Raw genomic sequence first — 27,969 nt, 5'->3', positions numbered from 1 at the left:
ATAAATAGAAGCCCTCACATAATACACACAACTACCATTATTCTGGTCAAGTGTAATGTAGTATTTATGTAGCTAGTGATTTATAGTAACACTGAGTTTAGCACACATAGTGCAGCATTTGTCCCTCATGTAGACAAAGAAGAAACAGTTCAGTTCTTCAGGCATTTCTTTCTTGAAAAATATTACTCCACATTTGGACTATTGAGTCAACTGATACAGAAAAAAATGCATAAAAACAGCACTCACAACACCAAAAAAACCAGGCCAAAAACATTTTTTAAGCTGTCCTTTACAGCTAGAAAGATCCACATTGTTAGATGGAATTTTGTCTCACTCCTGTGTACTGGGTGAGCTTGACTTGAAGTTTTGCTCCAAAATGCCCCTAATATGAATAAAGACATTTCTACACTTTCTACACTTTTTTTTACTTTTGGATAATTTAAAGTCATTAGCAGCACCAGACTGAGAGTAATGCCGCTCTGGCTTGGGCTTGTACTTTCAAGTAAACAAAGCTCAACTTATACAAAAGCCTTTCTACCTGTAGGCTTCTTTTAAAAACTTCCCCAAATCTCCTTCTTTATTCTTTTACACTTACATATAGTCCAGTGGAAAGTCCTGAGATACCCCAGCTCCTCCGAACACTTGAATTGCCCGATCGGCCACTTGACATGCCATTCTAGGTGCTACAACTTTAATCATTGCAATCTGCAGTGGATGGAAAAGTTAATGAGCATCACAAAACTATACAATACACAGCATAAGAACACAATATGACATGTAGGAAACATTCATGTTCTTTTAGTGTTTCAGACACATTACCCATTATGAAAGTTTTCTTTCCCAGAAGGATTTCTAACAAAGATGATTTCAGGGCACAGCATAATAATAATACTTATTATTATTAATATTTTTTATTTTTATTGCGCCAATATATTTAGCAGCACTTCACAATTTTAGAGGGGACTTGTACAGACAAAGATATTACAGAATAAACATAACTTAGATACCAAGAGGAGTGAGGGCCCAGCTTGCAAGCCTACAATCTATGATTAAATAGGGGAGGCACGAAAGGTAAATGATAAATGTGCTTAAATTGTATGATACAGCCATAATATACTAAATAAAGGGTATGCACATAACGCTGCATGAAACAGTCACTAGCCAGTATGTGTACAGCATGCTACGAGGGTCATGATCTTGAAGGAAATTTTGTATGGTCAAAAAGGAGATAGTTCTACAAGTGAGTTGGGGCGATAGCCTAAAAACGCATTTCTTTAGACTGGCCTACGCTTAACCCCTTCACACCCCCAGCCTGTTTTTTACCTTCATGACCAGGCCAAATTTTACAATTCTGACCACTGTCACTTTATGAGGTAATAACTCTGGAACACTTCAACGGATCCCACGAATTCTGAGATTGTTTTGTCGTAACATATTGTACTTCATGATAATGGTAAAATTTGTTCAATATGATTTGCGTTTGTGAAAAAGATGGGAATTTGACAAAAATATTGCAATTTTCAAACTTTTAATTTTTATGCCCTTAAATCAGAGTTATGTCACACAAAATAGTTAATAAATAACATTTCCCACATGTCTACTTTACATCAGCACAATTTTTGAAACATAATTTTTTTGGTTAGGAAGTTAGAAGGTTTAAAAGTTGACCAGCGATTTTTCATTTTTCTAACCAAATTTACAAAATCCCAATTTTTTTTAATTTTCACAACAGTAACAGGAGAAAATGGACCCCAAAGTTTGTTGTGCAATTTCTCTTGAACAAGCCATGTGGGGGAAAACCACTGTTTGGGTGCACAGCAGGGCTCAGAAGGAAACGAGCGCCATTTGACTTTTTGAATGTAAAATTTGCTGGAATAATTAGCGGACACCATGTCTCATTTGGAGGGCTCCTGATGTGCCGAACTGTAGAAACCGCCCACAAGTGATACCATTTTGGAAACTAGACCCCTCAGGGAACTTATCTAGAAGTGTGGTGAGCACCTTGAATCCCCAGAACCAACACAGAAGTTTATAACGTAGAGCTGTGAAAATAAAATAAATTAATTAAAAAAAAAAAATCACATTTTTCCCACAAAAATGTGTTTTAGCCCCAAGTTTTGCATTTTTACAAAGTAACAGGAGAAATTTCACCATACAATTTGTTGTGCAATTTCTTCTGAGTAATCAGATACCCCATATGTGGTTGAAAACTACTGTTTGGGCGCAAGGCAGGGCTTAAAAAAGAGTGACATTTTGGAAATCAGACTTTGATGGAATGCTCTGCAGGTGCCATGTCACGTTTTGAGAGCCCCAGATGTGCCTAAACAGTGGAAAAACCCCACATTTTGGAAACTAGACCCCTCAAAGAATTTATCTAGATATGTGGTGAGCACCTTGAAACCATAGGTGCTTCACAGAAACAGAATGTGCTTCACAGAATTTTATGTTGATCTGTGAAAATGAAAAAAAAATATTTTTCCCACAAAAATGTTGTTTTGGCCCCAAATTTTTTCATTTTTTCATTTTCATTGGCTAAAAATGGCACCAAAATTTGTCCCACAATTTCTGCTGAATGTAGACATACCCCATACGTGGCTGTGTACAGTACTGCTTAGACACATAGCGAGACTCGGTAGGGACGGAGCGCTATTTGCCTACTGGAGTGCAGATTTTCCTAGAATAGTATGCAAACTCCATATACAGAGCCCCTAAGTGCTAGAAGAGAAAAATCCCCCTTCAAGTAACCTTATTTTGGAAATAATAAGTCTTTGGGAATTTATCTACTGGTGTAGTGATGATTTTAACTCCATTATTCATTTTGTTTGGCAGCGGGCACAGCGTAAGCAGCAGCAGGCGGCTGCTGCCTCCTGTGCCCCGCTCCTCTGCCGCTGCCGCTCCCCCCCCACACCCACAGAACATATGTTCGGACTATAAGATGCACCTCCCCCAGTTTCCTCCAAAATTTTGGAGGAAAAAAGTGCGTCTTATAAATAGATAGATTGGTTTTTTTTTCACTCTTATTTTGTGATTTTTTTATGCTTTATAAACTGAGTGCTGCACTGACAGACAAACATGCTCGATCGGCCCCCGCGATGACGTTGCTTTGCGCCGATCGGAGGGCAGAGGGGGCTTCCTCCCTCTACCTGATCTCTAGATGCTGCAATCGGTATAGATCACAGCATTTAGGGGGTTAAAGTGCCGGGTGTCAGCTGTCAAAATCAGATGACACCCAGCGGCACAGCCTCTGTGCATGCAAAATCGCCTGGACGTAGCCATACATCCAAGATCGGTAAGTACGAATGGATATGTCCAAGGTCATGAAGGGGTTAAAACTATAGGTATTTGGAATGCACTACCCAGGACAATTATTTAATTCCCAAGAATTGGTGCAGCACGCGAGAAGTTTTCGAGACTGGAATGGGAGGTTCGGATTATTGAAGATTTTAGTTTTAAGTCATTAGCAGAACAGAGGGTACAGGTAGGGTGGTAGACTGAGACGAGGGAAGAGATGTAGGGTGGTGCTTTACCATGCAGCGCTTTGTGAGTGAGAGTGATAATTTATATTGAACTCTGTATCGGATGGGTAATCAGTGAAACGACTAGCACAGGGTAGAGGCATCGGTGTAGTGGTTGGAAAGGAATATGATCTTGGCTGCTGTATTCAAAACGTACTGGAGAGGGGAGAGTATGGTAAGAGGGAGACTGATTAGTAAAGAGTTTCAATAGTCCAGACGAGAATGAATAAGTTTTTGCTGAGTCCAAAGTAAGAAAAGGTTGAATTCTAGAGATGTTTTTGAGGTGTAGGTGACATGAGCAGGCAAGTGATCGGATGTGGGGAGTGAATTAAACATATGATTCAAATATGACACCAAGACAGCGGGCATGTTGCTGGGGAGTGATGGTAGAACCACACATGGAAATGGCAATATCGGGCATAGGTAGGTTATTGGATGGAGGAAACACAAGGAGTTCCATTTTTGACAAATTCAGTTTTAGCTAGAGGGAGGACATAATGTTAGAGACAGTGGACAGACAATCACTGGTATTTTGTTGTAATGCAGGGGTAATGTCAGGAGACGATGTGTATAATTGGGTGTCCTCAGCATAGAGATGGTACTGAAAACCGAACCTACTGATGGTTTGTCCAATATAGGCAGTTTATAAGGAGAAAAGGAAGGGGCCTAGGACGGAACCTCGAGGAACCCCAACAGTAAGGGGAAGATAAGCCAGCAAAAGATACAGTGAAGGAGCCGTCAGAGAGGTAGGAGGAGAAGCAGGAGAGAACAGTGTCCTTGAGGCCGATAGCGCGAATCAGCAGGAAACAGTGACCATTAGATAGCTGTAAGTAGATCATTAGAGACTTTGGTAATGGCAGTTTCAGTAGAATGTAAAGAGCAGAAACCATATTGTATAGGGTTAATAAGAGAGTGATCTGAGAGATAGTGGATTAGACGGGAGTGGACCAAGTGTTCCAGGAGTTTAGAGATGAAGGGAAGATTGGAGACAGGTCTGTATTTCGCAGCGGAGTTCGGGTCAAGCGATGGTTTTTGAAGTAATGGATGTATGCTGGTGTATTTAAATGAGGAGGGAAAAATACCAGACGAGAGAGATTAAATATTTTAGTTAGGTAAGTGGTGACAGCCGAGAAAGGGACTGGAGGAGATGTGAGGGAATAGGGTCACTGGTGCAGGTAGTAGGGTGAGAAGATTCAAGGAGCCTGGTCACTTCTTCTTGCGTGACCGGTTCAAAGACAGAAAGTGAGCTAGATGAAGTGCATGGGGGAGGAGAATGAATAACGTTAGGGTATTGTGAGCAAATTTTCTGTCGGATATGATCAATTTTTTCTTTGAAATAATCTTTGGCCAGATTGGATTTTCTCAACAGACATTCGGCGCACCTGGAGCACCGCTGGAGAAAACATGTTTGCAGCGCATGCCAGAGCTGTCACTGTCTGTCGAGGTGCTCTAAATGTAGGCGGTGCAGCTTGATCCAGGGCACATTGCAGTGTTTCTGTCACAGTTCCACCCCTCACAGTGTCTGGGATGCAGTTACTGACAGCTCAGCCGTCCAATCTTGTACAGGGGCATGCTGGAGCTGTCAGTGCTGTGATTGACAGCTCGACCATCCAGTCTGGTACAGGGGCGTACAATAGCTCTCATTGTGGTGATTGACAGCTAAGCTGTCCAACCTGAGACTGGGAGGCACTGGCTATCTTCAGGTGTTCATTATCCCAATTGAATGCCTGGCTACTTAACTGAGCTGTTTCCCCCATACGTACATTCAGCTAGTGTGAAGTTTGTTCTCTGTGCCTTGAGTTCAGTTTATTGATCTTCTGTTGCCTGACCTTAGACCTTGTTGTGACCATCCATCTGTTTAACCCCTTCTGCTCTGATCTGCTTTCCTCCTGATATTCTGATCTACGGAACGTTACCTGACTACGCCTTTGCCTCTTCCCTCTGTTTATGACGTACCCTCCTGGCTTTGACTTCGGACTCCTTGACTATCCCGTCTCACGGCCTGGCCGTGAAAAGTGACTCAGCGTCACAGTTTCATTATAATGTTTCAGTGCAGAGTCAGGACATGAGAGGGAAGAGATTGGGGCCAATGATGACTGCAAATTCTTCATAAGTTTCTGGGTGTTTCTGGGCATGTATATTTTTAGAAGTGTGGAAAGTTGGGTGTGTCCTGAGCAGGGTGATAGTTCTTGACAGAGAACGAAAGAAGGTTGTGGTCAGAGCGGAAGGGGGGAGTTAGTAAAGTTATACACTGAGCAGAACCGGGAGAAGATCAGGTCCAGCGTATTTCAGTCTTCATGCGTAGGAGAATTAATAAGCTGTGAAAGACCAAAGGAGGAAGTTAGCGATAAAAAGTGGGAGGCAGATGGGGAGAGGGAATCACCAATGGGGATATTGTTAAAGTCCCCCATGATGACAGTGGGGATGTCACAGGACAGAACGTTTGGAAGCAGAGTGGCAAAATGATCCAGGAACTGAAGGGAGGAGCCTGGAGGGTGATACACAACTGCCGCTCACAAGGAGAGGGGCTGATAGAGTCTGAAAGTGAGAACCTCAAAAGAAGGGAAGATAAGGGAGGGTACTGGGGGGATGGACCTGAATAGTAAATTTTGTTGAAAGGAGCAGACCAACACCTCCACCTGATCTGTTGTCATGTTTCCAGGTATGAGAAAAATGAAGGCAACCATATGAGAGGGCAGCAGCAGTGGTGGTATCTGACTGCTGGATCCAGGTTTCAGTAAGAGCAATAAGGTTAAGGGAATATGAAAGGAAAAAGTCATGGTTATAGGAGAGTTTGTTGCACGCTGACCATGCATTCCAGAGGGCACAATTAAAAGAGACGGAAGGCATGCAAGGAATATTAATGATATTTGCAGGGTTTCTGAGTGCAGCAGGGAAGGAGCTAGTCTTATTATTACAAGAAGGAGCGGGATTAGGAGAGATACCTCCTGCAACTAGAAAGAGAATAGAGAGAGTGAGCAGATGGTTCAGTGATTTTTGAAAGAGTCTTTTGTGTTGTATGGTGGGAGTGAATGGATCTGTGCGGTTTAACATTGTGAGATTTTCATACTTAGTCACGTGCTGACTAGCTTCTCTTCTTGCTTCGCTCAGGGAAACCGGGGTTGTAGTTTTTCACTGAACATTGAGTGAATTAGGGAGAGAAGCTAGTGCCACATGACTAAGCATGCAAATCGTCAGTGACTCCCCGTCACCTGCGCAATAGAACCCTGCGGTGCAGTGCACATACAAACTGGGCCGGAAGGAAACAAAGCGTGCTCTATGTGACCAGTGCTTTACCAATGCCTGGGAGGTGAGGGAGACCAGTGCACATCACAGGGCTCTGTGACGTTAAGGGGAGGGGGGAATATGGTAAATAAACACATAGGTGGGGATTACTAAGAAGATAGGCATGGATTTCTTGGCATCCAGGGGATGCCAAGCCTGTGCAAAACAGAGTTGATAAAAACACATTTCTCTGCAATCAAACCTCTACTATGGGCCATACAGGTATGTATAGATTTACTTTTCTATAATCTGTATGCCCATATTAGAGGTCTTATATCTCTCAGGGGGTGACAGATTCCCTTTAAAGGGGCATTCCCATCTCCAAGACCCTATCCCAATATGTAGTAGGTGTAATAATAATAATATTAGCAAATAGCTCAATTAGAAATTTAGTATAGTATTTTTGATTTGCTACCTCTTACCTCATGTGCAGGCATCGCAGGACCTTAGGTATCCATGGTTACGACCACTAGCAACTAGCTAACTGACTTTATCAGTGGACATAACCATGGATACCTAAGGTCATGTGATGCCTGCACATGAGGAAAGAGAGATAGCGAATCAGAAAAAAATATACTACATTTCTAATTGGAGGTATTTGCTAATATTAGTATTATTATTACACCTACTACATATTGGGATAGGATCTTGGAGATGGGAATACTCCTTTAAACTGTGTATAGGAGGGGGCGCCAAACTGAATTTTTGCGTAGGGTGCAAGAAAGCCTTGATCCGCCTGTGGTATTGTTAGTATTATTTGCAGATTTGTTTTTCCATTTCACCTAGGTATTTGTGTCATTGGATGACCAGAATATATATAACAATGGCAATAAGTCAGGGGGTGATAAGACACAGTATGATCAGGGCTTGTTTTCATGAAGTTTAAAGGTTAACTTACACAATGTAATATTTAGAGCTCACACAATTCACAGTTACAATGAGAACCATATCCTGTACCTCTTTTCGAGCTTTAGCACTGCCAACTGTATCTATGGCTTTTGCTGCTCTCAGTGTCAGCAGTCTGGCTTGTTCAATTGCAATGCGACTCTCTGCTATCCAGTGTGCAACCACTTCCTGTGTGAAGAAAAACACAGACCACAATGGTTTATAGACGTGCATGGCCATCCGGTAAACTAATTAACAAAGGTCAACACAAAGTATATGACTGGAAAGCAAACAAAGCTTATTAAAGGAAAGCACAACTATTGCTTCATTTATCTTGCTGTGCCATCTGTTTACTTTTACTTAAAATGATTTTCCAAGATTTACTTTTTCTTACTCCATAGGCGTTCAGGGGGTTATAAATATACTGAGCTTCATTCACGCTCCAATGGACCAGCATTGCCTCTGAACATTGTCGACAGGCTGCAGCAGTGACATTATAGCGCATGACCAATGTAGCCAATCACTGGTCTCTGCAGTGACACAGAGCTAGATCTGGAAGCAGCAGTGATCTACTGTAGTTGTGATGTCACCGCTGCAGCCTGTCAACAAAGAACAGGGGCAGAGGCGAAGACATAGAGCATGGCATGATAAATGAAGGGATATAGAAAATATTGGTTCCTGTAATGTTCAGTAGTTTTCCTTTCTAGTAGAGATGAAATAATCTATTAGAAGGACCTTGGTCCATGAGCCAGGTCACTATTCCGAGACTGGTGGACGGGAGCCCTGCGAATCGCCTCTTACCTGATCCCATCCGCGGTCCCTCTTTTGATTTATAGAAACAAATAAATCCCGGCACTCACGAGTATTTCAATGCTCTTTAATGAACTTCCACATGGAAAAACGTTTCAGCCCATCCCAGGCTTTTGTCAATTGTGGACTAATGGTTACAACATAAATTTATAGGATACATCCCCAAAGTAATACAAAACGGAAATATATAAGAAAAAAAACTACAAATAAATCACAACATAACTATTACACCATTATTTCTTAAATAAATTATATCAAAGCATATACCGTATTTTTCGGACTATAAGATGCACCTAGGTTTTAGAGGAGGAAAATAGAAAAAAATGTAAGCAAAAAATGTGGTCATGATGCCCTGTTAAGAGGGAGGGGGTGGGGGTCTGCTGCTGACACTGTTATAGGAGTAATGTCCCCCAATTCTGTTAATATGGCCCATCCTGGTATATATGGCCCCCTCCTTGTTATACATGGCCCTCATCCCCATCCTGATATGCATGGCACCCCAATCCCCCATCCTGGTATGCGTGGCCTCCTCATACCTCTTCCTGGTATGTATGGCACCCTTCAACCTGTTATGTATGGCCCACTCACACCCATCCCTGTATGTATGGCCCCCTTCATCCCTGTATGTATGGCCCCCCCTCATGCCTATCCTTGTATGCATGCCCCCACCCTCATCCCGGTATGTATGGACCCCTCATCCTTGTATGCATGGCACCCACCCTCTGGTCCCCGTCACGCTGCACAGAAAAAAAAATAAACAATCATACTCACCTCCTCTCTCCTCCAGCGCTGTGTTCCGCTCTGTGCCAGAATAGTCAATGCTCCCCACGCATGCAGTCCAGGCGTGGGGAGCAGTAACTATTCATTCTCGATAATAGCACTCATCATGCTGTAGCCTCAGCGAGGCTCCTGCTGTACTCGGTGGTCAGCGTGTCTGCTATTCAAGGCCATGAATATTCACCCCCCGCGTGCGCGCTATTAGGGAGTATGAATGGTCACTGCTCCCCACGCACACAGTCCCGGCGTGGGGAGCAGTGACTATTCCGGCATAGAGCGGAACACAATGTTGGAGGAGAGAGGAGGTGATTATGATTGTTTATGAATGGGCTGTAAAGCCTAAGCTAACTGCTGCGGACTGATATTAATAGCAAGGGAAGGGGCCATGATCTTTGGCTACTTCCAAGACTATTAAATCAGCCCTCAGCTTTCCCTCTTTTCCTTAAAAATACGCGTGAGCCCACTTTTTTTTTTTTTTTTTAATAAATTGATTAGGGGTTGTACTAGGAAATGACATCAAATTGGCCTTTTTTTTTTTTTTTTTTCTTCACTAACTTTATTTGTCTTCAAAAATACTTCAAAAACGCACATAGAATCCACATGCGTTTTTCTGGCACGGAGATGCGGAAATGGTCAGGAAAATTTCTGCTTCATTTCTGCATCGTGGGCACATAGCCTAATATTGGCGTGACCCCATGAATTTCGGGCTTAGGGCCAGCGGATAATACAAAGCTGGCCCTAACCCCTTTATTAGCCAGTGAGCCACCGCACCAGGGCCCTGGATGAGCTGGATACAGCGCCAGAAGATGGCGCTTCTATGAACGCGATATTTTCTGGGGTGGCTGCGGACTGCAGTTCGCAGCAGGGGGGTCCACAAAGCTTGGGCCACCCTGCGCTGTGGATTCCAGCCTCCAGCTGCTTAGTTGTACCTGGCTGGACACAAAAATAGGGCGAAGCCCCACGTATTTTTTTTTTTTAATTATTTCATGAAATTCATGAAATAATAATAATAAAAAAAAAAGGGCTTCCCTATATTGTTGTGTCCGGCCAGGTACAAATAGGCAGCTGCGAGTTGGGGGCAGCCCGTTCCTGGATGCTGTACCTGCTGGCATACAAAAATATGGCGAAGCCCACGTCAAAATTTTTGGGAAAAATTTATTAAAAAATAAATAATAATTTAGGAACGGCATCTTTATTAACCCCTCAAGTGTCATTTAGTGTTAAAATAAAGGATTTATTAAAAAAAAAAATTGGCGTGGGATCCCCCATAATTTTAGTCTCTAGCAGAGGTTAAGCAGACAGCTAGGGCAGATGTTTGAAGCCTGGGAAGGGGGTAATACCCACGGAGCTTCCCAGGCTACTAATATCAGCCCCCAGCTGAATACCTAGCCTTTACTAGCTATTAAAATGGGGGACCCCCCTCCAAAAAAATGTTTTGGGGTCCCCCCTATTTTAATAGCTAGCAAAGGCTAGGCAGACAGCTGGGGGCTGATATTAATAGCCCAGGAAGGGTGCCATGAATATTGGCCCCCTCCCAGGCTAGAAACACCAGCCGTAAGCCGCCCCAGAAATGGCGCATCCATAGGATGCGCCAACTCTGGCACTTAGCCTCGCTCTTCCACGCTGCCCTGGTGCAGTGGCAGGGGGTAATAGTGGTGGGGTTCATATCAGCGCCAGCTGCCATGAAGCCCAGGTTAGTAATGATGGGCGTCTATAAGACACCCCCATTACTAACCTACAAAGTGTTAAAAAGAAAAAACACACACTACACCCAGAAAAAAATTATTTATTTGAAATAAAACACACAATTTTATTTAATTCTTAGTTTACTAAAAAAAATAGTTACATGTCCATCCAGCTTGTCGTCCTTCAGAGACACTGCAGAGCGCAGGCATTATGGGAACTTCCGATTCCGGTATCCGATGTTCTAAAAGTATCGGAACTCCGATACTGCGAATATCGGCCGATACCCGATATTACAGTATCGGAATGCTCAACACTAGTCAGGACCCATCACTATGTGGACTGGGGGCCATCAGAAGGAGAGTATAATGTATTTATTTATTTTAAATTTTTTTTTTTTACCGGTATTGTGGTACCCGGGTCTGGAGGAGCGTCTTCTCTTCTCCAGACCCGGGTACCATCCGCACACTGAATCGCTTAATATCCGCATGTGCACATGTAGTCATGCGGATATTAAGCGATTCAATGCAAGTCAATGGTGGCGAAAACGCCGCGATTACGCAAAATAATTGGTAGTGTTGTGGATTTTTCCGCAATGATAATGCGCAGCGGAAATTTCCGCAGCATGTGCACAGGACATGCAGATTATCATTGGGGAACATGGCAGGCCATCTACCAAGCGTTTAAGCGTTTCTGCGGCGGAATTGCCGCTGCGGAAGCGCTTAAAAAACGATAGTGGGTACACAGCCTTAATGTTGTGGAATTTAGTAATCCCCCTTTGATATGCAATTAAAAACTACTCAACATTAAAAATAAACTGATACGAGCGGATGCAGGGAGTGCAATTAAATTCTAAACAGACCTTTCTCTCCCAAAAGAACAATGGCACTTTTCCATGTCTTAATTGTGCTCAATGCAATAATGTGATTAAGGGCCAATATTTTACACATCCTCAAACAGGCAAACGTTTTGAAATAAAAGTTTTTTTCACCGGTACGACCAGTAATGTTATTTATTCGATCAAATGCCCTTGTGGCTTTCTCTATATAGGTGAGACAATGCAACAGGTGGGGAGTAGGATTAATAAACACAAGTCCACCATTCATTGTAATGATACTACACTATCTACCTCTCCCTTATCACTTTAATGAAAAGAATCATTCAATAGCTCAAATATTACAACACATAAAACTTCCTAGACGAGGAGGAAATATTAAAAAGATTTTATAGCGGAGAGAAGCATATTGGATCTATACTTTGAATACATTGACCCCTAATGAATTGAATAGAGAGTACGAGACAAACTGCTTCATGTGAACTTGCTTTGAAGGGAAGTTATTTATATCTCTTTTTTTTCAGACATCTCAGGCACGTTAATTAAGTATTCAGATATGTCAGTTATAAGTGGATGAAAATCAATATAAATATATTCATACATATTTTATATGAATAGCTTGTTTTGTATATAGATAACAAAAAATTAGTTACATATTTTATAATTATGAATTAATATAAGTAAAGTAAAAATTATAATCTGAAATTTACTATGAAATGTAATAAAAAATCACGGTATTTAAAAGATAATACTCCATATTTCACAACATACGCATTATGTATGCAATATGAAAAATGTAATAATTAGGAATAATTTAATAAATTAAATATTGAATAGTTATTTATATATTTACTTGTTACACATGTCATGATTGAAAATAGCCGTCCACTTTTCTATAGATGTGGTATTGTAATGAAATTGTAACATGTACAAACAATATGTAGAAATAGGTCTCTTTTTTTCTTTTATAATTTTGAGCGGTTATATACTTTCATATAATTTATTTAAGAAATAATGATGTAATAATTATGTTGTGATGTTATATATTTCCTTCTTGTATTACTTCCGGGTATGTATCCCATAAATTCATGTTGTAACCATTAGTCCACAATTGACAAAAGCCTGGGATGGGGTGAAACGTTTTTCCATGTGGACGTTCATTAAAGAGCATTGAAATACACGTGAGTGCCGGGATTTATTTGTTTCTATGGATTGTTGCTTTCCACATGCACCAAGATCTATTGCAGAGTGCTGACCCTCTTTCTGGATCTTTTGCCTCTTTTGATTTAGTTGGGCCTGCATGACGTCATCATGACAGACACACAAACACACGACGCCTGGCTAATCAAAAGAGGACCCTCCGACACCATCAAGTAAGAGGAGACTCGCAGCACTGCCCCTCAGCGGAGTACTGAACTGGCTGTTGAACCAGAGTCCTGAGATTAGATTTTAGTTTTTAATGGCTACTACTGGATTTTGCTGACCTAGCATCCTTACAAATTCTCAGTATGAAATACTATTCAGCTCATCAATAGCATTAGACTGAACACAGCATTATATGAGGGAGGTGAGGGTACATATCATTGACACTCGACAGAACATAGCATGATACAGGAGTGGGGGGGCATATGTAAGAATAAAGTGTCTATTTGTTTGGTCTTTTTTTTTTTTTTTTTTTTTTTTAATATGTGGATAGGTAGACAAGGACTGTTTGGATGGCCACAATGATCACCAGATGTTCTGCAGATGGACTTTTTTTTTGTGGGGTGTTCTGAAGGATTAGGCATATTTAAGACAGCTCCAACAGTTGATAACATGATTATAATTCAACTATTATTTAAACTGTCTAACTACTTCTGTACTCCCTTGTATATAGTTCATTATAGTGGCCACTTGTCACGCCAGGTATGGGAAAGACTTAGTGCAACACAGAGGGAAAAGGGAAAGGGAGCACACACACTAGAGAAAGAGGGAAGTGAAGACCTCCTAGTCTGATCTGGCGTCACCCTGTCCCTATATTGCCTCGTCAGCAATCGCTGCACGCGTGCCTCGCCCTGCTCTCCCTGGCGTATGGCTACGGGTAGGGTTGGGAAGAGATGAGCACTAGTCAACCTCCACTAATCTCTATAAGAAAAACAAGGGTAGACAAAACAGGGGGAAATGGCTTAGCTTTAGATGAACTCCAAATAAGCACACGGCCTCAAGCTCCAGAGAGGACGAAGTACTGCTCCTGCTACGCAGCCGGCATGGATTTATATAGTGTGTGAATGTCAAAAAATAAAAAATAAATATATACTTTACCCTCTGATGGCCCCCGGTGTCCGGCTTCGCTCGGTCCCGGCTGCCGGCAGTGAAGACTTTACGACCTTCCGACGTCAGCGTCATGTGACCCGTCACATGACTCTGACGTCAGCGAAGGTCCTTCTTCATTCAACCGCGAAGTGCGGGGAATCAAGCAGGAGCGCTGCGCGGGCCGTCAGAAGGTGAGAATATATATTTTTTATTTTATTCTTTTTTTTTTAATGGTACCTGGGTGTGGATGAGACTCTCCTCTCCTCCACACCCGGGTACCATCCGCACATTAGACCGCATGAAAAGCGCATCAACATATACAGTGATGCGGATTCCATGCGGTCTAGTGCAAGTCAATGGCGGCAAAAGAGCAGCGTTTCCGCAAAAGTAATTGACATGCTGCGGATTTTTGACCGCAGCGTTTACGCTGCGGAAAAATCCGCATCATCGGCACAGCACATGCGGATTTCAATTGGGGAACATTGCTGCCCTTCTACCATGCGTTTTTCATGCGTTACCGCGGTGTTTACGCAACTGCAAAAACGCCGCGGAAACGCATGAAAAACGCATCGTGTGAACTCAGCCTTAGCATTAGGAGGAGTCTGGTAATAACCCTACAGAAATGTGTTGGGCTCCTAAATCTTTGCCATTACCCTGCAGCCACAGTTCTGGTTCTAGACAACTTTTCTGTACAACTATGTTTTTTCTTATATTTCTGATTTTAAACTCATGTATAAAAGGAGCATTTTCACCAGAACATACCTTTAGGTCCAGAAATATTTGGACAGTGACAAGTTTTGTCATTTTAGCTGTTGACCAAAACATATTCAAGATACAGTTATCTAATCAATATGGGCTTAAAATGCAGATTCTCAGCTTTAGGCTACGTTCACATACAGTTATATGAAAAAGTTTGGGCACCCCTATTAATCTTAAGCTTAATGTTTTATAAAAATTGGTGTTTTTGCAACAGCTATTTCAGTTTGATATATGTAATAACTGTTGGACACAGTAATGTTTCTGCCTTGAAATGAGGTTTATTGTACTAACAGAAAATGTGCAATCTGCATTCAAAGAAAATTTGACAGGTGCATAAGTATGGGCACCCTTATTTTCCTGTTTTAAATACTCCTACCTACTTTTTACTGACGTACTAAAGCACTTCTTTTGGTTTTCTAACCTCATTGAGCATTGAACTTCATAGCCAGGTGTATGCAATCATGAGAAAAGCTACTTAAAGTGGCCACTTGCAAGTTGTTCTCCTGTTTGAATCTCCTCTGAAGAGTGGCATCATGGGCTCCTCAAAACAACTGTCAAATGATCTGAAAACAAAGAATATTCAACATAGTTGTTCAGGGGAAGGATACAAAAAGCTGTCTCAGAAATTTAACCTGTCAGTTTCCACTGTGAGGAACATAGTAAGGAAATGGAAGAACACAGGGACAGTTCTTGTTAAGGCCAGAAGTGGCAGGCCAAGAAAAACATCAGAAAGGCAGAGAAGAAGAATGGTGAGATCAGTCAAGGACAATCCTCAGACCACCTCCAGAGAGCTGCAGCATCAACTTGCTGCAGATGGTGTCACTGTGCATCGGTCAACTATACAACGCACTTTGCACAAGGAGAAGCTGTATGGGAGAGTGATGCGAAAGAAGCCGTTTCTGCAAGCACGCCACAAACAGATTCGGCTGAGGTATGCAAAAGCACATTTGGAGAAGCCAATTTCTTTTTGGAAGAAGGTCCTGTGGACTGATGAAACCAAGATTGAGTTGTTTGGTCATACAAAAAGGCGTTATGCATGGCGGCAAAAAAACACAGCATTCCAAGAAAAACACTTGCTACCCACAGTAAAATTTGGTGGAGGTTCCATCATGCTTTGGGGCTGTGTGGCCAATGCCAGCACTGGGAATCTTGTTAAAGTTGAGGGACGCATGGATTCCACTCAGTATCAGCAGATTCTTGACAATAATGTTCAAGAATCAGTGATAAAGTTGAAGTTACGCAGGGGATGGATCTTTCAGCAAGACAATGATCCAAATTACCGCTCCAAATCTACTCAGGCATTCATGCAGAGGAACAATTACAATGTTCTGGAATGGTCATCCCAGTCCCCAGACCTGAATATCATTGAACATCTGTGGGATCATTTGAAGAGGGCTGTCCATGCTCGGCGACCATCAAACTTAACTGAACTGGAATTGTTTTGTAAAGAGGAATGGTCAAAAATACCTTCATCCAGGATCCAGGAACTCATTAAAAGCTACAGGAAGTGACTAGAGGCTGTTATTTTTGCAAAAGGAGGATCTACTAAATATTAATATCACTTTTCTGGTGAGGTGCCCATACTTATGCACCTGTCAAATTTTGTTTGAATGCAGATTGCACATTTTCTGTTAGTACAATAAACCTCATTTCAAGGCAGAAACATTACTGTGTCCAACAGTTATTACATATATCAAACTGAAATAGCTGTTGCAAAAACACCAATTTTTATAAAACATTAAGCTTAAGATTAATAGGGGTGCCCAAACTTTTTCATATAACTATTCAGCATTTGCTCAATATTTTATATCAGGAGTGGAACAATCAGAGAAAAATTATAATAGAAACACGTCACCACTTCTGTATTTTTCATACACTCCTGGTTTTGGCTTACAAGTACTGAATGTGTAAACATGGCCTTAATTTGAGTGTATTCACATCCTAATTGGAGTATGGGTTTAGGAATTACAGCACTTTAATATGTAGCATCCTCTTTTTAAAATGGATTAAAAGTAATGGGGCAATTATCGCAAAAGCACTTTAATGAGCTACATGGGCTATTCCCTCGTTAATCTATCAATTAAGCAGGAAAAAGGTCTGGAGCCGATTCCAGGTGTGACATTTGCATTGGAAACTGGAAACTGTTGCTGTGAACCAACAATATGCAGTCAAAGGAGCTTTCAATGAAAGAGAAACAGCCCATCATTAGATTGAAAAAAAAGAAGACATCTATCAGAGAGATAACAGAAATGTTAAGAGTGGCCAAATCAACAGTTTGGTACATTCTACAAAAAAAAAGCGCACTGGTGAGCTTGGGAACTCAAAGTGCTGGATGTCCACAGAAGACATCAGTGGTGGATGATCCTAGAATCTTTTCAAAAACCTCTTCACAACATCCACACAAGTGGATATATTATATATATATATATATATATATATATATATATATATATATATATACATACATATATACACACACACTGTGGCTTTGGGTGTTGAGATGTGTGGGGGGAGCTGCAGTGGTGGAGGAGCGAGGCACAGGAGGCAGTAGCCAGCTGCTGCATCCTACACTGTGCCCGCTGCTAAAGAAAATGAATAGTCACTGCCCCTCATGCACATGGGCGTGGGGAGCAGTGAATATTAATTTTCCTTAATAGCATGCACACTGTACTTGCAGCGCAGCTCCTAGTATGTATGGCACCCTTCATCCCTCATCCTGGTATGTATGGCCTCCCTCATCCCTCTTCCTGGTATGCTTGGCACCCCCTGATCACCATCATGCTGCACACAAAAAAAAATAAACAATTATACGCACCTCCTCTGCTCCACCAGTGCATCCTGCTCTGCTGCCGACAGGGATCTCACTGTGTGGAGTGGGTTGTAGTAAATATTCATGGTCTTTAATAGCGGGCACACATGACCGTCGACTGCAGTAGGAGCCGCGCTGCGGGTACAGTGTGCGTGCTATTAAGGAGAGTGAATGGTCACTGCTCCCCACGCACACAGTCCCGGCGTGGGGAGCAGTGACTATTCCGGCACAGCATCTCACAGTGTGAGGGTGCATGGCAGTTATGCCATGCGTGGCTCACACAGTGAGATCCCTGTCGGCAGCAGAGCAGGACGCAGCACTGGAGCAGAGAGGAGGTGAGTATAATTGTTTATTTTTTGGGGGTGCAGCGTGATAGGGATCACGGGGTGACAAGCATACCAAGATGAGAGGTGCCAAGCATACCATGATAAGGGATGAAGGGTGCCATATACATACCAGGAAGAGGGATGAGGGGGGCCATACATACCAGGATGAGGGGTACCATACATACCAGGAAGAGGGATGAGGGGGGCCATACATAACAGGATGAGGGGTACCTACATACCAGGAAGAGGGATGAGGGGGGCCATGCAAACCAGGAAGAGGGATGAAGGGTGCCAAACATACCAGGAAGAGGGATGAGAGGTGTCATACATACCAGGAAGAGGGATGAGGGGGGCCATACATGCCAGGATGAAGCATGCAATACATACCAGGAAGAGGGATGAGGGGTGCCATACATACCAGGAAGAGGGATGAGGGGTGCCATACATACCAGGAAGAGGGATGAGGGGTGCCATACATACCAGGATGAGGGATGAAGGGGGCCATACATACCAGAAAGAGGGATGAGGGGGGCCATACATACCAGGAAGAGGGATGAGGGGGGCCATACATACCAGGATGAGGGTTGAAGGGGGCCATACATACCAGGATGAAGGGTGCAATACATACCAGGAAGAGGGATCAGGGGTGCCATGCATACTAGGATGGGGATGAGGGCCACGTATAACAGGAAGGAGGGGGCAGCATATATACCAGGATGGGGGATATTAACAGAATTGGGTGACATTACCCCTATAACAGTGTCAGAAGCACACCCCCTCCACCTTAACAGGACATCATGACCACATTTTTTGCTTAATTTTTTTTCGATTTTCCTCCTCTAAAACCTAGGTGCATCTTATAGTCCACAAAATACGGTATTTAAAAAGATGGTATTTTTAATTTTAATAACAGGATTAGTATTAAAAAGTGGTAATCATGAAATTCACACTGACAGGCCACTGGGGCTTTTTTTCTGTCACAGAACAGAAAGCTCACAGCAAGGCTCCATGTTCAGAGACAGAATTATTGACAGGTAACCCCTATACACAGCAAATAACACAATATCCATCAATAACAACAGGTAATGTCACTCCTGTGTTAATGAATTGGGGATCATTGTGTGCACATACTCATACTGCTCAAAAAAAAAAAATCAGTGTGTACATAACCTTACAGCAACCTACAATGAGTGAATCATCTGCTAAAAAGACTTTTGTGATGCCATTAAAGCAAATCTTCATATTTAACCAATATTTAATTTTAAGTTTAAACTGCATAATTCATTTGCCTGTTGCCACTAATAGTACAAGCACATATAGGGCAAACTACTTAATGAAAACTGCAGGGAGCCAGAAGGATTTAAAGGGGTTGTCAAACAACACAAAAATATATTATACTACTGTACATGAAATGTATTGATATGTCCATGCTTCAGCACCCTTATCCTGATCCCGAAAGCTACTTCTGCTTTAGTTTTGTATTATCTCTACAGAGAGGGGGCTTAAATGGCAACTGAAATGAGCAAACAGCCAGCCCCCTTCAAGCAAGTCACTGGAGAGGGGCCAACACAGAGGGCGGTCTCCCTTCCCATGTTGAAACCACCACATGGAGCTGCCGGGACCAGGGGAGGAATACTAAAAGTGGGCACATTTCAACAATAGAGTATGGTAGTAAGTGAAATTATAACATTTCATGTGCAATAGAACATAATTTTGTGATGCTGAACATCCCCCAATTGTAAACATATAGGTGTATACAGCATAGTTCTTGCTACATTACCTTCATACCCAAACACTTTTATCGCTCTGACAAGCTCTACACCTTTTGTGTCCATGGGAACAAGGATCATGCTGTGCTTCTTATATCTGAAAAATATGGTTACATAAGGTTCACAAGATGTAACAAATACAGTTCATATGGAATCAGACATTAACATACTTGTTCAACTATTTGAAGGGAGTGTTACCCCCAAACTCAAATTAAACCACTTATACATTCATATATGGGACCATTCCCTTATAAAAATCCTACATCTAGTACAGATTTCACCATTTACGTTTTATATTTAAAAAAAAAAGAGTTTGCAGCCTTGGTGTGGCCAAAGGCTCAGTGAACTGTTCCATCCTATCGGTTACAATCTTCCACACCTTGCCTCATGTCGATTGAGAGCACTTGATTTGCAGTGATGCCTGAATCAAACTCTAAGCCCAATGACAAAGCAGAGAGGACATAAAGGCACCGATTCATCAAAGCTTTTACGCCAAAGAACTGGCGTAAAAGCTTTGAATAGTCACAACATTTTTGTGTAACACAGATTAAGCAGCCCCTTTAGGGGATTCACATACATTTATCTGGCGTCCAAGTATATTGTCTTATGGGCAACCATTACCTCCTAACCTCCTGATGAACCTGGTATTACATGGGGAAAACATGTTGAGGCAGTAACATGAACTCAAAGTAGACTATAGGTTTGTCCATCAGTGAGGAGGTAATATGTATCAGAAACGTTACTTACATTTGGGCTGCTTCTTTCCTATCCCTATGGTACTATGGCTTGTTATTATATTAATAGCCTTATCAAGTTCTGTGGATTAGTCAGGGTTTAGCCAACATCGAGCAAGTGCTATATTACAAAATTTAGGATGAAAACTTCTGCCGCTTAGGGTGAATTAGATTTATAAGAATCTACCTTCCAACAAGACAATGACCCTAAGCACACAGCTAAAATAACAAAGGAGTGGCTTCAGAGCATCTCTGTGACCATTGTTGACTGGGCCAGCCAGAGCCCTGACCTAAACCCAATTGAGCATCTCTGGAGAGACCTGAAAATGGCTGTCCACCAATGTTCACCATTCAACCTGACAGAACTAGAGAGGATCTGCAATGAAGAATGGCAGAGGATTCCCAAATTCAGGTGTGAAAGAATTGATGCATCAGTTTTTTTTCAGTCAAGATGGGGTGCAGAGTGGACTTTAATGGGAAAAAATGAACTTTTTAGAATTTACCAAATGGCTGGAATGAAACAAAGAGTGAAAAATTTAAAGGGGTCTGATTACTTTCCATACCCACTGTAAAACAGAATCAAGGGAGCTCGGAGATTTTTACAAAGTATTTAACACAATTATATGACCAAGACAGGACCTCAAAATTTTTTTTTCTTCATATTACAACCTGCAAGAAAAAAACAACAACACATTTTGCACTTTTCATACTGGGCTCTGGGGTCATATTGAACTCATATTTCCTGTTCTTTCTTGAAGACTTTTCAGAAGTATCACGGGGAGATAATGGATCACATATGATCCACTCTTCATAGCAGGCTATGTCACAGCTCCTACTCCGCTCACAAAGCCCTTTGTACCAGTGACTTTTCTGAAAGAACATAGGAGTCTAGAATAGCCCCGTGGCCAATGTAAAGGTTGCAAGATTTTGAGTTTTTTTTTTTTTTTTTTTACTTAAAAATTAGATTTAAAGCAGTAGCTCATTTTCTGATAACACGTGGTGCTTGTTCTTCCCTGCTTTTCCCATTTGGGTTATGTAGGATTCTACATGGTGGCTTTTTCCACAGATAAATAAGGATGTTAACTGTCAGACATGTATGGTAGATGATACGGATCACTCCTGGTAGAGTGCCAGGGACCCATCAGAACATTTTTCTTTCTGTAAACAGTTCTTATACAGAGGAGCTGCTCCTCTTAAGATATACCTGGAGGATGAGCCATTTTCTGTTTTACCCATTACAATCGCTATTTTGCAATTGGAGTTTCCAGCACCTACAGAAGAGGGAAAAAAAAATTATAAAAAAAGGACATGAATTTGGCAAATCATAAAAACAGGTTTCGAGATTAATTTTTATAAACTTTGCATTTATGATCATGGCAATGAAACAGTTCTACAATCCAAGATCATTAGAGAAAGATGACCCACATGTTCTAACCATATCATTTCAATTCTAGAAATAAGATGTCACTAATATGGCTCAAAATATGTTTTGCATCTACTTGTCTTATTACTTATATATTTGCTTCCTATAAAACAGGGTTCCCCAACTCCAGTCCTCAAGGCCCACCAACAGGTCATGTTTCCAGGATTTCCTTAGTATTGCACAGGTGATAATTCTATCACCTGTACAGACAATAATTCCATCACCTGTGCAATACTAAGGAAATCCTGGAAACATGACCTGTTGGTGGGCCTTGAGGACTGGAGTTGGGGAACCTGGCTATAAAGGATATTTACAGGGTGGGCCATTTATATGGATACACCTAAATAAAATGGGAATGGTTGGTGACATCAACTTCCTGTTTGTTGCACATTAGTATATGGGAGGGGGGAAACTTTTCCAGATGGGTGGTGACCATGGTGGCCATTTTGAAGTCAACCATTTTGCATCCAACTTTATTTTTTTTCAATAGGAAGAGGGTCATGTGACACATCAAACTTATTGAGAATTTCATAAGAAAAACAATGGTGTGCTTGGTTTTAACGTAACTTTATTCTTTCATTAGTTTTTTACAAGTTTATGACCACTTATAAAATGTGTTCAAAGTGCTGCCCATTGTGTTGGATTGTCAATACAACCCTCTTCTCCCACTCTTGACCCACTGATAGCAACACTGCAGAAGAAATGCTAGCACAGGCTTCTAGTATCCATTGTTTAAGATGCTGCACATCTCGTGTCTTGATGGTATGGTACGCTATATGGTGTACAAAGATAGTGGGGCCATTCTTCATCAATGGAAACCTCAATGCCACTGGATATCCGAAATTGCTACATGATGATGTGTTGCCCTCTTTATGCACTGAAGATGGCACGTTGGCATGGAATGGCATGGAAACAACAGATACTGTATCCTCACTCATCCCTTGTAGATTGTGAGCCCTCGCGGGCAGGGTCCTCGCTCCTCCTGTACCAGTCGTTGTCACATTATGTTCAAGATTATTGTAATTGTTCTTGTATTATACCCCTTTTTTCACATGTAAAGCGCCATGGAATAAATGGTGCTATAATAATAAATAAATAATAATAAAAAACCAAGCACACCATTGTTTTTCTTCTGAAATTCTCAATAGGTTTCATGACCCTCTTCCCATTGAAAAAAATAAAGTTGGATCCAAACTGGGCAACTTCAAAATGGCTGCCATGGTCACCACCCATCTCGAAAAGTTTCCCCCCTCCCATATACTAATGTGCCACAAACAGGAAGTTGATATCACCAACCATTCCTATTTTATTTAGGTGTATCCATATAAATGGCCCACCCTGTACTCGTTTATCATTAGATATTATTTTTTATTAAAGTTTTGGAACAAATTTAAATAAAAAATATATGTGGCACCCTGCTACTACAGGTACCACAGGACCCAAAAGGGTGCATGGACTTCTCCACAAGAGGCCCTCATTACAAACAAACACCTCCACCCTTCCACCTCATACCACCAGAGGGAGCCCTGTTAGGCATATATATATATATATATATATATATATATATATATATGAGGGTGGAGTCAGGCAGTTCAGTTTAGTCTGAGGGGAGCGTGCTGACGCTGAGAGCAGTGAAGACGCAGCACATCTGCTGCTCTGTTCTGAGGGCCCCGAGTGTGGCCGGAGGCAAAGAGGAGAAAGGAGTTAAGGGGGCAGAGGAGCATCACAGGCTCACCCCAAGATTTAATCCGGACACCGGGTCCGCACCTACAGGGTCCTCTATACCCAGTAGGGACTATCGGCATATCAGGAGGATTACAGATCCCTGGTCGACCTGAAGCTAAACCCTTTACAGGACTAGGAACCATGAAGGCCCCGGCGTCCAGGGATAGTGGTTGCCAGATAAAGGTCCTACTACCAAGCGACAGGTGAGAGAACGACACAACACAGAAGCTAGGCCGAGTTTCAGGCTGGCCAGGAGCTTAGAGAGAGGGAGAAACGGACCAGGAGGCCTTATACCCGCTCACTGGGGAGAGTCCAGAAGTGCACCCTTCCTACCGAGTACCCTGGACCGTACCTGACATCCGCACCAGTAAAGGTACTGAAGTGAATCTCCTGTCTCTATCAGTTACTCCTGCTGCACCATCTCTTCTGCACTACAACGCCCAGCATCACCTACACTGCCCCGGGGGGGCCGCTCCGCCTGTGGGGAGCAGAAACATCCCAGCTGCCATCCCATCAGCGCCGGAGGTCTGCAGCAGCGCCGGTAACCATTACCGGAAACCACAGGTGGCGTCACGAGACAAACTGTACACTAAAACCCCTTTTCAAGAGAGACCCCAGAGTACGGGCCCGGGAGCCGACTGCCGTGACATCCTAAACAAGTTAAAAGGCCCGGGTAGAGAGTCCCCTATATCCCCCTGGGCGAGACATATATATTAAATTATTAAGAGGCTAGAATATGATTTCCTGCAAGTGGAGAATTAGCACAATTCCCCATTTCCGCTCTTGGCTACACCATCTCAATTCTGGTAAGTAGGATGTTAATATTAAAAGACAAAAGCCAGATTCTTAAATGTTTACATATTACATAATCATAGGAGGAAAAAATTAATGAAGCGCTACTAGCCCAACAGTCAACCCATCAAGGGAAACACCACACTATTGACCAGTGTTATTTCATCAGAATTTTTCATCGCCTGAGAAAATATGAAAAAAAAATGCAAGAAATAAAGTTGGTTTGTAGTTTGGAAAATATACTCAAACCATGTCAGGCTCTTTCTTCCATTTGATCTGGGCCTATCCTAGAGTTCATGGTAAATTGATACAGGTTCTCAGATTCCTAAAAAGACAATTAGTATTGTTTCCAGATGATCCCAACATATGCCTACTTCTGTTGTTGCCTAATGATTATCCCTAGCCCTTGGAAATTATACCTTCTTTCACGCTTAAAACTGGCCTAGAAGGGGCCGACTCCATGAGTCCCATCATAGTTGAACTTGATGAAAAACCTATAACGAATCCACTGAAAGTGGAGACTAGCCCGAATATATATTAAACCAAAAAAGGACAGAGAGGACAGAGGCCTATGATCTATAATAATTAACAATTAAGCTCAGAACAAGTTATCACAGTGTCAAGAGATTACTCATGGGTTCAGGTAAAACTCAAAGAGAAAAAAGAACCAGAGGACACTCCTGTCCAAAGAAAAACCGCGGGATCGGTTTGAATATCAAGATAAATTTATTAAAGCAAGATAATAGTACATACACAAAATCCACAAATGGTGAGAGAAAATGTGCTGCTAAAGTATAAGCAGCAGAAGTATACAGTAAAAACTCATGAAAACCCACGGAATTCCCTGCCCTAAGTCAAGATAGACAAAAATCCACCCCCTCACATCATAAACATGTATGACCGCCTATGGAGTAACAGTAACTAATGAGATAGATGCAGATCAGAGTAAATTTAACAGAGGCCGCAGGTGTAATGCGGCATGATATAATGGATCAGATGCGTACTGTACCTGAGGACATATCAGCGTCGTGGGGAGAGAGCAGGGGATCCACACAAGCGCCTCTGCGTACTGTACCTGAGGACATATCAGCGTCGTGGGGAGAGAGCAGGGGATCCACACAAGCGCCTCAAAATAGTTGAACTTGATGCGGGCAGTGAGAAATGGGTCCATAAACAGGAATACAAAACTACATAAATCTTTGAGAGATTCGTTTCACCTCTACAAAAACAGAAGCATCCAGTTAGGCATCTCAGTCTGGACTTCCCAAGAAAGAAGTCCTCCCATCTTCCAGCGTAGGTCTTTTGCATAGAAGCCTTTTTCCTTATTGAATGGGTAGTGGTCCTAATCCACCACAATCGTCACCTTGATTATCATAACTGGATTGTATATCCTTTTTTTGCCCATGTACTTGTAACAATACTTGCCCTGAGTTCTGAATTTTCTACATTAATATTTCTGATGTATTAGTATTGTGTGTTGTATATGCCTTTTATAGTTTATTAATATGGTTGGATGAGTGTGGTGAATTACATTGATTTACTCAGCTACAGTTATACCTGTCAAGGAACGGGATATACAAAGCAGCAAATGAAATGGGCAAGTCTGATTCTGAGCAACATTGAGAAGGGGCCAATAAGAATAGCTAGACAATTTGATTAAAATCTCTCCAAAACAGCAGGTCTTGTAAGGTGTTCAGTGATCAGTACCTACCAAAACTAGTTTAAAAGGGGTTTTCCCCCAAAGTTAATTAAAATTTACATTTTAATCAAATCAATCTTAGAATAATAATAAGTTCCACAATTGGATGTGTTTTAATAAAATGTTCCTGTGCTGAGATAATCTTATAAATGTGCCCCTGCTGTGTACTGTGTAATGACTGTGTCTGATCATACAGGGACATGGTCTGATCATACCACATGAAGTGACATGTTGCAGTTTGCAAAAACGCAGTAGTTTTCAGAAATCCCATGCACACACATTGTTTCTTTTTCCAGACTGATTTGGAAATCTCATAGCTTCTGCTGGTACTTTAAAAGCAGCTTCTAATTTACATAAATTTGCATAAAAACACAGCAAAAATGCAATGTGTGAATATAGCCTTAAACTGATTTTAACATAAAACACTTTTGACTTGTAGATCTAGTTTGGATTTCACTATTCATTATTAGGCTAATTTATCACTATGATTATATAATATTTATATTCTGCAATGGTTATCATGAATGTATGATAAACATAACTACAAAACTATGCAAGAGATAGGAGAGAAGAAAGTAAAGTGTCAGTTGTTAAACGTTTCACTGTCTATAGCACAATCTGGTTCTAATTCCCATTTTACTTGTGATGAACTTTGCAGTCTTCTCTACAGGAGTTGCACTAATGTAACTTTCGGGAAGCTGTGCTGCACTTCATTTGTTGATTTAATTCTGTCTAAGCCAACAAGTGGCTCATTGTGGTCAGATGGACAGAATCCGCTAGACAAAGCCAAAAGAGATGAAAAAAGAATCCTAGGGAAATCTTACAGTCTGATGAAGTCAAGTCACAAGGCAAAACGTGTTTTAGGTTCAAATTCACAAGTCCATAATGAATTTATAAGTCCATTACTTTTAGATGGTCCTTAAATATATGCTGGTTCATTACACTGCGATATAGTCTATATTCCTACTTAATGTAAAACATTACATTTTTCCAGTGACAAATTAACAATAGAATAGCCTAAAAAAAATTCCACATAAAATTATAGCATTTGAAATTTACAATAAAGCCAAGTTATTGGACCAAATAAGACAAACTCAAATGTTGGATAAAAGGCAAATATATACTTTCTACTGGATGAGAACACTTTTCAAGTAGTGATGAAAGTTCAAGACTTTTCAGAAAGACTTTCACTTAAATGAGCCTTCGCGACAAACTTTAGTGAGGTTTACAATATGCATAGGTATGTACCACATGCATTACAAGTATAGAAAGTCTTTTTTTAAAGGCTAAGAAAATACAGACATGTTGACACGGTGTGACTGTCAGATAATTACTGTTCCCTCTGGGCTGTGAGATGTGGATGGCGTTCTTCGTGATGTTAGGTAAGGAGAAGGAACAAGAGATGAGAGAGAGTCACAAAGACATGTTAACAATGAACAGGTTAACTTTTACTTCTCACAGCATTGATGGTAACAGCCATAGATGGTACAGTGGGACAGCATGTGCAGATGGTAAACTGTTCCATTATCACAGGCAGCATTTGGTAAATGGAGGCAGAGCAATGGGAAAACCAATCAGTAGCTTACAAGTACGTCTCTCCAGGTGTCTAATGTCTGGTGTCCAGTACTGACGCCATAGAGGTTCTATGCAGAGTCTTTATCCATGTTAGGCCTCATTGTCCCATCCTCACTAACCATCATATCAATCACTACCAATCACTCACCCCGATTGGCAGAAGTCTTGCTCCCTCATGTTTGGTTCTCAAGTTAGCCATTCCCAATACAGCCCGGAAGGAATGGATTTCCTCACATGCTGGCTAGTTGCTGTGGTACTTCTCAGTGTGCTGTTACC

At 41.6% G+C, this 27,969-nt stretch overlaps 1 protein-coding gene across 1 annotated transcript in view; it reads right to left on the bottom strand.

Moving 5' to 3' along the window:
• Positions 1–595: 595 nt before the first annotated feature.
• LOC141265263 (acyl-CoA dehydrogenase family member 11-like) overlaps positions 596–27,969 on the bottom strand; it is a 476,536-nt gene continuing 449,162 nt past the window's right edge. The window contains exons 14-17 of the mRNA XM_073678109.1: positions 21,684–21,750; positions 19,757–19,842; positions 7,758–7,874; positions 596–705 (exon numbers count right to left, since the gene is read on the bottom strand). Of these exons, the coding sequence (XP_073534210.1) occupies positions 7,831–7,874; positions 19,757–19,842; positions 21,684–21,750 (197 nt within the window). The 3' untranslated portion in view covers positions 596–705; positions 7,758–7,830. The remainder of the gene's footprint in view (positions 706–7,757; positions 7,875–19,756; positions 19,843–21,683; positions 21,751–27,969) is intronic.

This window comes from Phyllobates terribilis, unplaced genomic scaffold (genome assembly GCF_046119375.1).
Source record: "Phyllobates terribilis strain yellow unplaced genomic scaffold, ASM4611937v1 Scaffold_4__5_contigs__length_816908805, whole genome shotgun sequence".
Taxonomy (NCBI): Eukaryota; Metazoa; Chordata; class Amphibia; order Anura; family Dendrobatidae; genus Phyllobates; species Phyllobates terribilis.
This window is presented reverse-complemented; position numbering and strand designations above follow the sequence as displayed.